General features: G+C 46.8%; 1 protein-coding gene across 2 annotated transcripts in view; it reads right to left on the bottom strand.

The window, feature by feature from the left end:
* Positions 1-1006: 1006 nt before the first annotated feature.
* AVL9 (AVL9 cell migration associated) overlaps positions 1007-13272 on the bottom strand; it is a 28939-nt gene continuing 16673 nt past the window's right edge. For both annotated transcript variants that reach the window (XM_064169581.1, XM_064169582.1), the window contains exons 11-16: positions 12108-12242; positions 10390-10609; positions 8992-9109; positions 7632-7685; positions 6233-6321; positions 1007-5438 (exon numbers count right to left, since the gene is read on the bottom strand). In XM_064169581.1, coding sequence (XP_064025651.1) covers positions 5344-5438; positions 6233-6321; positions 7632-7685; positions 8992-9109; positions 10390-10609; positions 12108-12242 — 711 coding nt within the window. In that variant the 3' untranslated portion in view covers positions 1007-5343. The remainder of the gene's footprint in view (positions 5439-6232; positions 6322-7631; positions 7686-8991; positions 9110-10389; positions 10610-12107; positions 12243-13272) is intronic.

The following is a 13272-nucleotide window of genomic DNA, read 5'->3' as shown; positions in this document are numbered from 1 at the left end:
AGACAACAGCTAAATGCAGCTCTCACTGCATCAACAGAGCAGGTATGATTCAAGCCCTTACAATCCTAGCCAAGATCTTACTACAAAGCTCCAGCCTAATGCCAGCCTATTCCACCTGTGCTTGGCTTTGAGCTGTATTTACATTGACGTTTCAATGAATCAGCTTTGCTCTGCTTGTAAAGTTTGCTGCTTTTTTTTGGTAGAGCTACTTTAAATTAGTCCTACCTAGTTCTACTTCCCCCTTCCTGAAGGCAGCTGGCCTCTGCTGTTGGGCAGTGCCTCCACTCATTCTCACACTTGTTTCACTACCTAACTGCAAGCTTGAGTTTTGTTCAAAGAGAACTGGTTAGATGTAGAGCAGTGAATCATGGCATGGTTTGGGTTGGCAGGGACCTCCAAAGGCTATCTAGTCTAACCTGGCTGCACTGAGCAGGGACATCCTCCACTAGATCAGGCTGCTCAGAGCTTTATTGGGCCTGACCTTGAATATCTCCAGGGATGGGGGCTCAGAGATGCCTCTCAAGTAGACTCAGCTGCTCAAGGCCTCATCCAGCCTAGCCTTCAACATCCCTAGCAAGAGACAGCCACAACCTCATGGGGCTCTGTTCCAGAGTCACCACCATCCTACTGAAGAACTTATTCCTAAGATACAGCCTAACCATTCCTCCTTGTCCTGCCTCTAGCCCCCTTCATGCAAAGTCCCTCTGTAGCCTCCCTGCAGGATCCCTTCAGGTAGTGGAAGGCAGCTCTGAGGTCCCCTTGAAGTCCACAACATCTGGGCTGAGCCTGTCCGCAGAGCAGAGGAATAGGAGGAATCAAGGTCACTACTTAACTGACAAAAATCCATCTCCATACTTTTTCCCTTCTATGAATCCAAAGACCACTTCTAATGCTTACCATAAACTGGGGTCAAGCCCCAAGCCATGGCAGAACTACAGCTCTGTGCCTGCTTTCTGAAGTCAGTCTCTGCTCTGCTCTACTATTAAAGACTCGAAACACGGTGAAGCACTTTGTCACACGTCTTTAATCACAGCACAAGAATGTAGTGTTTCTGCCTTTAATGAATACTCTGCATTGCCCTTTTCAATGAAAACTAAAGACCTGCAAGAGAGTAAAAAAATCACACTGCAGCAATAACATGATGTAAGTTTATCTTGCAGGGGGTTTGCATAACTACTTGCATAGGACTGAGGGGGAGGGAATTACCATTTCAGAGAATTGCAACCATTTTCTAGACACCAGCTTCACCTCATTCACATCTCAATGCTCCCTCAAGGCAGTTAGCTCCCTCCTACTGGGAACTGCAATTTACCCAATCATTCTCAGCTAGGTACCGTGGCAGTGACAGCAGAAGTCTTCAAATAGGTCACTCTGGCAGAGAACTGGATGTGCAGCAATCAATTTACTCAGCACCCTGCGCTTGAGTAGATACCACAAGCCACGTGAAGTAGTTCCTATTTAAAGCTAGATACACAGCAGTCTTTTACACTGGTACCCAAAGTTCTTGCCCACTTAAAAAAAGCCTCTGACCTACTAAGGTTTCAATCAGTTCACAACGAGCAGCACCCAGTAGGGAATAAAAAGTCATACTACAGGATCCTCTTGCCCTAAATCGGCAGAAAGCAACATCTGTAACCAGCTGAAATGGAAGAGAAGTGACCAAGAAACCTGCCAGAGTATTATGAGCAGTTCTCCACCTCTGACACCCTGCAAGTGTCTTCTGCTGGAATTCACATCTTGAAATAATACAGCTTCTTGAGCAGGCAGACTTTGAAAGAGGCTGGATGTATTTCTCAAGCAGCATAAGATAAAAAACCCCCACCCCAACAACCCAATACTTCTGCTGGATCTTCAATCCATCACCAAGCAGCTGTCTCTGTGTTTAAAATCTGCCTTTGCTTGTGGAATTGAACACTGCCACCTTGGGTTCTCTGCCTAGTAGTAACTTCTGTGGAAATCAGAAGCTTGTTTAGGCAAAATACAAAGGTGCTTAAAACGTGTAGAGGGTCAAACAAGTGCAATGCAGCAGAGCAGTGATCTAAAGATGCTCGTTGTGTTGTGATGTTTGAGGTGTCAGATGTGCATGGGAGTTAAGGGTAGGACTTGAAAAGGATCAGTGGAAGGTGAGTCAAATGAAATACGAGGTCAAACAATACTCAGTCTTGTGTGGCTTGGGGAGCTTATATCTGCTATCTATGCTCAACAGGCAGCTCCTCAAATGCTGGCATGCACAAAAAGCAGAGCTTGCTGGAGATGGAGAGGTTTGCTACGTGGTGTTGTGTTACCTGTAAGTCAGTTCACGCTGCACACCCACAGCAGCAATACCTCTGCAATATACATCACGGCAGAGCTGCAACAGCAGCTTCACAGCCCCTTCAGAAGCACTATCACCAATTCACCTGGGACTTGGGCCCTTGTTACAGTGCAGGAATGGGTGTCAGGGGCATGGACATGGAAGCTGACTGCCTGCCTTTCTGACTAAGTCACAATTCTTGTGCTGGGCATTTTAAATCAGAAGAGAGGGAAATAAATTAGCATTTGGATTTACACTGGATTTAACTGAAGAGGTGACAACCGTTAGATTGAGGACTGCAGCAGCTTAGATGAACTTCTATGGCTGCATGCAGTCCTACAGCCCAAAAGGAGATTTAAGCAAATACAAAAGAGCAAACATAGCTGTTAATGAAGGCCACATATCATGGAGATAGCTTCCCAACTCCACCTACACTATGAGTCTTAATCGGTGGATGCGTTTAAATCCCAGTCCAGCTTGCTAGCAGGATGCTTCTTCATAAGGAGATGGAAAGTTAATCCAAGTGTCTTATTCTACCACTTGTAGAGAAAGGCAAACAGAAGGGCTGCATGCTGGCTCCACGACAGCTGGGCCAGTGGGAAAAAGACTACAGAGAAAGCCCTGCCTGGTCCTCCTGCCCCCAGGAGAAATGCTGTGCAGCAGCCTTACAAAGCCCTCATACAGAGCACCACCTCAGTACTGCAGAGGGCATCACCTCATTCTGCCTTGCCTCAGATCAAGCTCCCACCCTCGAAACTGAAGGACTAAGCTTTTTAATCTGCCTGGGCCAGTGAAGGAGTTTGTGGGAGCAAGAGGAATGCAGAGAGTTCACAAATTGGCTCTATACTGCACAGCTGAGGAGGTGCTTTAGATAAGGATACTGAAAAGGGATCCTTGAAGGTCCTGTTTCTGTAGCCTGTGCATGTGAATCCCAAACACTTGCCTGGCTCCTAGAGCTCCCCATTCTGAGCTCCTGGTGTGCCTTAGGTGGAAGTTAGTTTTGCAGGTGACTAAATCCTTTATGCCCCTTGATTCAGCCTTCACTACAATATGAAGCCTGAGCACTTAAATCCCAGGCAGCCACTTGCTGAGTGATCCCTTCTTATTCTGTTCATCTCCATGGTGAATCAGAAAGCTCTAGACTTAGCAGGAATAAATCCAGCACTGATCTTGCTTCACAGGAAATATTCCTCAGCCTTTGGAAAGATAAAGATATCTGTCACAGAGTTGTGGAACAGAAGAGAGCAGAGCAGAGTTCTTAGAGACACAAACGCAGGCACAGAGCAGGAGCAAGTGCGGCAGCTTTATAAAATCATTTCACAGGCATGTCCAGAGCAGAGCTCTCAGGGCCTTTTTGCCCTTCACAAATGAAGCTACTCCAACTAGCTGTGCACCCTCAGCTTCTCCACAGCCATTCCATCTCCTCTGTCCTTGGAAAAAAGGTTCATAAAGGTTTTAAAGCAGATCCTGTATTTCTGAACTGCTGTTTGAAGCAAGGGGATGGAAAACGCAGTTGTTGGAGAGCGACCACATGACAAAAGTGTGGCTTCTCTATCAGCTTTCAGAATGCACCTCAAGAAATTAGAACTTCACTTCTTAAACCAAATTACATCCAAGCCTTCTCGTTTATCTCTTGCACAGCTGCTGGATTTTGGATGAGGAATAAAAGCAATAATCGCGACTGGAAATCTTGGCCCCAGAAGAGAACGTGGCAAAATACTGAGAGAAGCTAAAGAAGTTTGAACACTTGACAATGTCACGTGGAAAATGTTAACAAGTACCAGGAGGGGATGCAGAAGGCATAGCTCTAGAGGCACACAGACTGCCAGAGAGAGGACAGAATCTCTCTCAGAAGCAGGAAACATAGGAAGTGGAGCAGATTTGCATACAGAAGACACCGCATGCAGATTACATAGGAAGTCAAGCTTCACACTTCAGCTTTTCATATAAACTCTTGTGTTTCCTCCCACAAGGACACCAGCTGAGCCATCCCAGTTACTCTCCCAGTTCTAGTGTTGCTTTCCTTACAAAAAACAAAAAAAAAGTAGTTATCCAAACATAACATTCCCTGAGGCAACACAGAAACCGGACAGAGCTGATTTTTGTCTGCAAGGGTCTGCCTAAGTGTAGTGGTAAACCCCCAAGAGCCAGGCAGAGGCTGCTACTGTGCTGGGCTTAGTACTTGCTATTCTCACGGAGGTAACTACACTGAGGGTGTTATTACAGCCTAATAAAGCAAGATCTGTGCTCCAATCCCAGGTGGGGAGAGCTATTTTGTAGTACTCTTCCTGAAGCTCTCTCTCCGACTGGAACCCACCTCGTTCGAGTGCCAGGGTAGAAACACAGCCAAAACATATGCCACGTTACAAAGGCCTGCTGTGGCATGGCAAGTTGGGAACTGTCACACAGACTGGGGACACACAAAGAGAGCTGGAGACAAACCACTGCAGATGGCTACAGAGGAGAAAGGAATAAGACCCCTAAGACAGCCACAGTCTTGCTCTGCACCCTGCCAACTCCAGCTGGTGAGAGCAAGAAAGCTCCACCTGGCTTGGAACCCTTTGCTTCCAGCATATACTCTTCTCAGAGATGCTCTCAAAGCAGCCTGCAAGAGGGATCCATATTTCTACTCTGCTTATTTCTAACAAGAATTCACAAACATTTGGCTATTTGGTTTGAAAAATAGAAGCTACTTTCCATAAATATATCAACATCCACGAAAATGTACAAATCTGGAGTCCAGCAGAGCCGGCTTGCAACAAGCCCTGCTTGCCAGTGTCTTTGTAAAGGCTCAGTTTTGAAGAGAAACAGTCATTTCACATACCACCACCAGGCTGCAGATGCCTTCCCACTCTGGAGACACTCACCCTGCTGCCACACTTCTAAGTGAAACTGAGTGTTGACAATCCAAGTCTGCTTGCAAGCAACAGATACCTTGGGTTTGGTCCTGGGGTAGTTAACCTCCACTCTGGCGTTTTGGAGTGGTCTTTTTACAGCTCAGAAAAAGCTTTGCACCTGAAAGAGTCAGCAGCATGGTGAAAAGCCATCACTTAGTCCCCGAGGCTTTGGGTCGACTGGGTGAAAGTGGAAAACCAGGAGGACATAGCTGATTTTGCACTGGTGAAGGCTCCCCCAACTGACTGCCCTGCAATATCAAACAGAGGAAAGGAGATCAGATCAGCGGTGCTGTGTTAGCAAGGTCCAGCTACTGCACAGAGGTCACACTTACAAATCACACAACCTGCTGTCCAGTTTGGGATTTAGAAGCTAGATTGGAGCACTGCCTGGTGAGGAGAGGCTGAGGGACCTGGGGCTGCTTAGTCTGGAGAAGAGAAGACTGAGAGGGGATTGAGTCAATGTTTATAACTATCTGAGGGCTGGGGGTCAGGAGAGGGGGGGGCAGGCTCTGCTCACTGCTCCCTGGGGTACAACAAGGAGCAATGGATGGAAGCTGCAGCACAGGAGGTTCCAGCTCAACACTAGGGGGAACTTGTTGAGTGTAAGGGTCCCAGAGCCCTGGCACAGGCTGCCCAGAGAGGTTGTGGAGTCTCCTTCTGTGGAGCCTTTCAAGGCCTGTCTGGGTGTGTTCCTGTGTGACCTGAGCTAGATTGTTGGGGGTTGGACTTGACAGTGTCTTTGGGCCCCTTCCAACCCCTAACATCCTGTGAGCCTGTGAACCTGAACATCTCTCTTCCTACATTCATCTCCAGCCCACACTGGAAAAGGATTTGACACCAATTTCCTTATCTGGCTGCTTTTCTTTCCACTCTTACACAACACAAGCAGTCCCAGGCAGCAGCTTCCCCCCCTCAAAACATTGCTGTTTCGTGTGGATGTGACAAATGCACTGGAATCCAAACAAAGCCTGGCTGAGACACAAGATGCTTTTCTGACAAAGAGATGCCTTAGATGCAAGCTGGTTTTAAGGGAGGTTCTTACCCACAGCCTTGCCAGTCTGCACGACGTTTCTGCTGGTGGAAACCATCGCATTTCCAATCTTCTTCCCACGTTCACTGTTCTGCACAGAGCTAAGCAAGAGAGGCACTGAAGGCTGTTAGTTGACTGGCTTCCTACTACTTCAAAGTGTAAATACAACACATGGTTAAAGCATACAACGAGAGCCACGGAGATTTACATAGCATATGTTAAAGATATCTATGCATAGAAGCAAGCCCTGAATTCCTGCCTGCATCCTTTGCACGCAGGTCAGTTAGGGAAGCTGTTCAGAGGAAGAAAACATACAGCCAGCAAGAGAGGAATCAAAACAAGGCAAGTAAAAGATTACAGGCACCTTCACTCCTTTCAAATTCCACCTGTCTACAAAGCCCATCCACTAACAGTAAGAGCTGCTATCAGCATGCACCTTATTGAGGGCAATCGCCTTGAGATAACTCCTGAGTCATTTGCATTCTCAATCACCACCGTGGAAATTTAATCTGCCATTGGCCAGCAAAAGCAACAAAAAGACTCAGCAGGCTGAAGTCTGAACTTTTTTGCTCCTCAAGCTGTTCTTTTCCATTAGCCTGTGGTGTAAGCCTGCTCACTATGTACATGTACTAATTCTCCACTCCAGAGAGATGCAGACTCAGCAGCATTGCTGGTGTGCAGGCACTCCAGAGAGCCAGCCTCTGCTGTTTTATGGTGAGCAAATAATCTGTTCTTCTTGGTGCATAAGCAAGAAGGAACAGTTAACTGCAACTCCAAGACTGAATTCTGGCTGCAGCTAGGGCTGAACAGCTCTGGGAACAACAAACAACACTGAGGTTTATGCTAGATACCTCTATAGGTATACTATATATACACTATAGGTATAGGTAAGAGCTGAGACCAGGGTGAAGTTCAGTCGAGTCTGGTGCAGTAAAACTCATCTGAAACTTCTAAACTGAAGAATCCAAACCCTGTCTCAGGACACACAGGGTGAGCTGTGAGAGCTTTAGAACAATGCTGCATGAAAGAACAGCTGATTTTTGTTTAAAGCTGAGTTATTCTAACAATGAGACCTAAGGTCAACACAAAGAGGAAAGGTTTAAACAGCTTTAGCTTACTATTTACATAGAAATACACCTCCTAATATAAACACACAAAAGCCTCCTCATCACTGCAGTGCAAAGATCAGGCCTGTCTTTGTGAAGTTCAGCAGAGAATTAGCACTGCTTCTCCCTACTTCAGGCAAATATTCCATCTTCAGATGTGGTGATCTTCTGCAGGAGAACACTGAGTGTAGTTCCATATATATAAGGTTGATTTAAATCACTATTCTGTTTAGCTGATCACAGCAGCAGTCATGAAGTGATTAAAACCTGAGCACACTTGGAAGAACACAAATCAAAGTACTTACTGGGACAATCTTAGCTTCACATCTGATACAGAGTATTGTCCCTGGAAGGGGTGGCTGGAAGGGGAGGATAAAACCAAGAAAACACATTAAGTATTGCTTTTTGACCCCCCACAATTATTAGTTGTACTTCTCCCTGTGGCTTACAAAGACATCAAATCATCTTCTGAAGACATCCTCCTGTAACATATTACAGAAGGCTATGGCTCAGTAATCAATCATTCAGATTTCTTATCACCTACTGCAAGATGCCTTCTACTCACAGAGCAAAGGCAGAGGCACCTCCTTCTAGTGACACAGATTCAAAAAGAAATAAAGATCCCTTAAGTAGACCAAAAGGCCTTCGTAGATCTAAAGAAAAAAACCTTTCTTCAGCCCACAGCAGCTGAGAAAGCAAAAGCACACATTGCTCCCAGCAGTGCAGTAGTAACCCATGCTAAACAAAACACAGTGCAGAGTCAGCAGAGCTGCCAAGGCTGCCATCACCTGCTCCTCCAGCAAAAACACACAGAAACCAACCCAAAGGCAAAAGGATGCAACATCAACTAGGCAGCTTCCCTTCACTCTCAGCAATGATAGGCCTGGGCACAGAGATATCCTGGACAAGAGATATATCCAAGGGCTGGAGCACCTCTGCTGTGAGGACAGGCTGAGGCAGCTGGGGCTGTCCAGCCCAGAGAAGAGAAGACTCCAGAGAGGCCTGAGAGCTGCCCTCCAATACCTGAAGGGATCCTACAGGAAGGCTGCAGAGGGACTTTTCGTCAGGGTGTCTAGAGACAGGACAAGGAAGAATGGTTTGAAGCTGAGAGAGAGCTGAGGGTTAGACTCTTACTACTAAGTTCTTCAGTAGGAGGGTGGTGAGACTCTGGAAAAGGCTGCCCAGGGAGGCTGTGGCTGCCTCCTCCCTAGGGGTGTTGAAAGCCAGGCTGGATGAGGCCCTGAGCAGCTGAGTCTAGCTGAGAGGTGTCCCTGCCCATGGTGGGGAGGTTGGAGGAGATGAGCTCTGAGGTCCTTCCCAACCTGACACATTCTGTGATGACAGCCAGAAGCAATCAATAAAAAGCAGAAGCACTTAAGGACAATTCCTGACCAGTGACAAAGTTTAAGTAGCTGGGCACAGCCAACAATCAACTTGAACCAGTTTCACCTCTCTTGACTCTGGATATCCTTTTCTTCATAAAACTCTAGCACACAACTGAAGTATTAAAGAACAGAAGTGTTTGGGTTTCTGTACTTAGAAGTGAATACCCTGAGGGCTTTACAGCAGGCACAAGGGCAATGCTTGTGATTCCACAGAGCCATGTGCCTGACCACACATACCAGGAGCTCTCCATGTTAAACGCTACAAAAATGATTTTCTTACCTAGAATTTACCTCTGCAAGAGCTGGGTGCTTGTTGCTATTCCATACTCTGTAGTTGTGGGTATTTTTCCAGGCTGCTACAAATGCTGTCCCAAAGTCTGACAAAGTCTTCTCATTGTCTAATAAAAATGAAGGTGAGAACTTGAAGCAGAGAGGTAATACAAGACAATTTACTTTGCTTCTTATCAATGTCTCTAGGCTCTTATCAAATCAAGGACAATTCAAAATCTAGTACTGGGAACTGAGAAAGGGAACAGCAAAACGTTTTTGTAGTGGCTCAAGTGTACAGTGCCAGGACAACAGGAAGAAAAGAAAGAGATCTTAAACCTCTCTTCTCTTGGTTTTCATTCATTTATAAAGTTCTCTGTAAAGAGCTCAACTGAGGGAGGGAAAGGTCTTTCAAACAAAGGCCTCTTGACTTTGGGAAAGACAGGACAGGGCAGAGAATGGGCACATAGCCACTAAGAACACAACCATCCAGTGCATTAATCTTGGTCAGATGCATTGGGCTTCTCTGCTGTTATTCACTTCAATCTGGTAAATCCCAAATCCACTCCAAAACTCCAGTGTGAACTACTGGGGAATCCCCTTTCATACACCACAGTGGAAAGGAAATCGTTTTAGAGCCAGCCAGTGAAGGAAAGGAGTTTGCAGGAAACCCTGACACTTCCCAACCACCAGGTAAGCATCTTAAAATACAGTCAGACAAAGAACCTAGCACCCTCTGGGCTTTAACAAACAAGCTGACAGTTCCATGTCTTCTCACAGACACCACAGAAACAGTTAACTGCTGCCAAGAACCACGACAGGAATTAACGAGGTCAGTGCTGGGCAAACTGCACATTTTGTACCAACAGAATTATTCTGCTGGTTAGATTCATGCACAAAAGGTTGGAACACAAAGAACTCCTTCTGAGTCAAGAAATCCCTCTGAGTTAAGACCAAAGAAAAACCCAAACTGTTGAGGTCCAGAAAGCACAGGCACAGAGGCTGTAGCTTCTAGACACTCTCTACTTGTGTGAATGCCTACTTAAGGCCATGATAGGACAGGAAAAGATGGAGCAGGCATTTCCTGAAGACAGCCACTTCACTTCCTGTCTCCTTGAATCCAACTAGCTCCCCACTTTTAAATTCAGAGTCTAAGACATCAACTTTGTACAGGTCTTGTCACAAATCAGAGCAAAGCTCAGTTAAATCAAGGAGAAGGAGACAAAGTGTCTGTAAGGCTGTGAAGTGAAACTTAGTAATAAGCTTGTCAAGGAACACCAAGGATAGCCAAGCACAGACAAAGAAAGCAGCCTAAAACATCTGCAGTGATCAGCCACGTGTTTAACTCGACAGAGCAAACACTTGCTGCACCCACCCTCGCCTCAGGACCCAGTCGAAGGATCTGCTCTACCTGGTTGCAGCACAGCAGCAAGGAGGGCATGAAGATAAGCACTGAACTGAGCCCTGATCCACTCATCTCCTCCTTCCCACCCAGTGCCATCAAGGAAGACATCATCTCTGTTCTCAGTTACGTGCTTCACCAAGTAATCTGCAAATCTGAGGTCAGCAGTCGTTGGGTTGAGGATCTTTCGGAGCTCTGGATCATGGATTTGGACTTGAGCATCTTCTATCTGTTTGAAATAATGCCAAGGGCAAACAGTTACCCAAATAAAACTGCCTCTGTGTACTACCAGACAGCTAGCTAAACCCAAATCCACAGCCTCCCAAAACACCAGGAAGAAAGGAATGGCCAAAGAAATCATGAGCAAACTGACTGACACTGCTCTGACACAAAGAGAATCTGATACACTCCCTGGCACGTCCTAGAAGCTGCTCATTTGTCAGGATTTGGCAGGGGCAGTTTGGAGCCTGCAAGTAGTTTCCTGGAAACTCTCTGACTTAAATAAATTTCTTCACTTGGTTACCTGTATGGAGCTATCTTGAGTTATTACCACATGCTGGTTACATAGCTGCATCTGCCTGCTAAATCTGACCCAGTGTTCATAGCATCAGCCAGGCTGGAAGAGAGCTCCAAGCTCAGCCAGTCCAACCTAGCACCCAGCCCTGGCCAACCAACCAGATCATGGCACTAAGTGCCCCAGCCAGGCTTGGCTTCAACACCTCCAGGCACAGAGACTCCACCACCTCCCTGGGCAGCCCATTCCAATGCCAATCACTCTCTCTGCCAACAACTTCCTCCTCACATCCAGACTAGACCTGCCCTGGCACAACTTGAGACTGTCCCCTTCTTCTGTTGCTGGCTGCCTGGCAGCAGAGCCCAACCCCACCTGGCTACAGCCTCCCTGCAGGCAGCTGCAGGCAGCAATGAGCTCTGCCCTGAGCCTCCTCTGCTGCAGGCTGCACCCCCCCAGCTCCCTCAGCCTCTCCTCACAGGGCTCTGCTCCAGGCCCCTCCCCAGCTTTGGCGCCCTCCTGTGGACACCTTCCAGCACCTCAACATCTCTCTGCAATGCAGGAGCCCAGAACTGGACACAGCACTCCAGGGGTGGCCTGAGCAGTGCTGAGCACAGGGGCAGAAGAACCTCCCTTGTCCTGCTGCCCACACTGCTCCTGAGCCAGCCCAGGATGCCATTGGCTCACTTGGCCACCTGAGCACACTGCTGTTTTTTCAGACACTTTTTGCATCTGCTAAAATCTGACCCAGTGTTTTCTTAGACACTTTTTTCTTTAGCCTCTTGATTAAATCCAAAGGAAGCCAACAGCAATGTGGTGCAGTATTCCACTGTACCTGCTTCTGGGCTGCAAGCACTGACTACTTTTGAAGACCTTATTACAGAGTCATGAAAACAGCCTCCATGACATGAAAAGTACAACCATAGCAGCAACAGAATAAAGACTTGAAAAGTGCCTCAACAAATGCCAACATTGAAGAAAACAGAGAAAAAGAGGTCTCAGGTTTGCACAGCTGATCCAACCCTGCCCTATCAAACACCACAAATCCAATCAGCTTCAGCCTTTAACGAACGATCTCATAGGGAAGCTGTTCAGAACTTGGGCACGAATGGGAAACTTTAGAGCTGCATTTAAAACACACCCCCTGATTCCCCCTGCCACCCCCTTCAAGTCTCTCTCTCTCTAGGTCAAGAAGTTGAAATGCCAAGGTTCATACCTCCACAATTGCATCACTGAGGTGTTTCTGCTGCCGGAACAGGATGTTGGTGGCTCCCGCGACGAAGCCGCGGACTGTCACATCTGACAGGAGGTGATGCTGCTGCAGTGCCATGTATGGCAAGCAAAGGTACCCCTGCAGTAACAGAGACATTCAGAGAATTAACATAAGGCCAGAAATCAGGAAAAATAAAACAAGAGTTGCCTCTATTTGGTTTTTTTTCCCCTTAATAAAAGCCAGCACATTGCACCCAAATTCCAGCCACGGTTCTCTGTGGCTTTGTTACATCTGCAAAGCAAAGCAAGCAGATTCCACAGGGATTAAAACTGTTCAAGACTTTTGTGCTGCCTTTCAACCTCAGGACTGAAACTGAAATAGAATGCAAAGGATAGGAATTAAAGGAGAAGGATGAGAAGAGAGTTAATCAATGTCTATCAATATTGGAAGGCTGAGGGTCAGGAAGGGACAGGGACAGCCTCTGCTCACTTGTGCCCAGTGCCAGGACAAGGAGGAATGGATGGAAACTGTGGCACAGGAAGCTCCACCTCAATATAAGGAAGAACTTCTTTACTGTAAGAGTCCCAGAGCCCTGGCACAGGCTGGCCAGAGAGATTGTGGAGTCTCATTCTCTGGAGCCTTCCCAGCCCTGTCTGGATGTGTTCCTGTGTGACCTACACTAGATTCTCTGCTCTGCTCTGCCAGGGAGTTTAGACTGAAAGATCTCTTTGAGTCCCTTCCAACCCCTATCATCCTGTGAAGGCAACAGGGTAAGCAATACAAGACAAAGACAAGAAGTCAAAGGCAATAAAGATCCATCTCTCCATCTGTATGTAGTCCTGAGGCCCAGAATGCAGGACAGCTGCAGACTGCTATCCACATTATACAGGTAGAGGCTTCCAGGCTCCAGAGACAGCAATCAATTTCTGACAAGCACACCAGTGTCTAGGAGACAAAGCCACCCACTGCATGCCTGTAAGCCAGCCTAGTATCCTATATTCCAATTAAAACAAAATGAAATTAAATCTTAAAAGGCTTTGAGGCAAGTTATTGAGAAACTACTCAGAAGTGGCTTTAAATATACAGGATCAACACACTGCTGAGGTCTAACACTAAAGCCTAAGTCCAGCTGTTCAATGTATGCACCAGTGGAAGCTCAGGAGGGCTA

Source organism: Pogoniulus pusillus, chromosome 32 (genome assembly GCF_015220805.1).
Source record: "Pogoniulus pusillus isolate bPogPus1 chromosome 32, bPogPus1.pri, whole genome shotgun sequence".
NCBI lineage: Eukaryota > Metazoa > Chordata > Aves > Piciformes > Lybiidae > Pogoniulus > Pogoniulus pusillus.
This window is presented reverse-complemented; position numbering and strand designations above follow the sequence as displayed.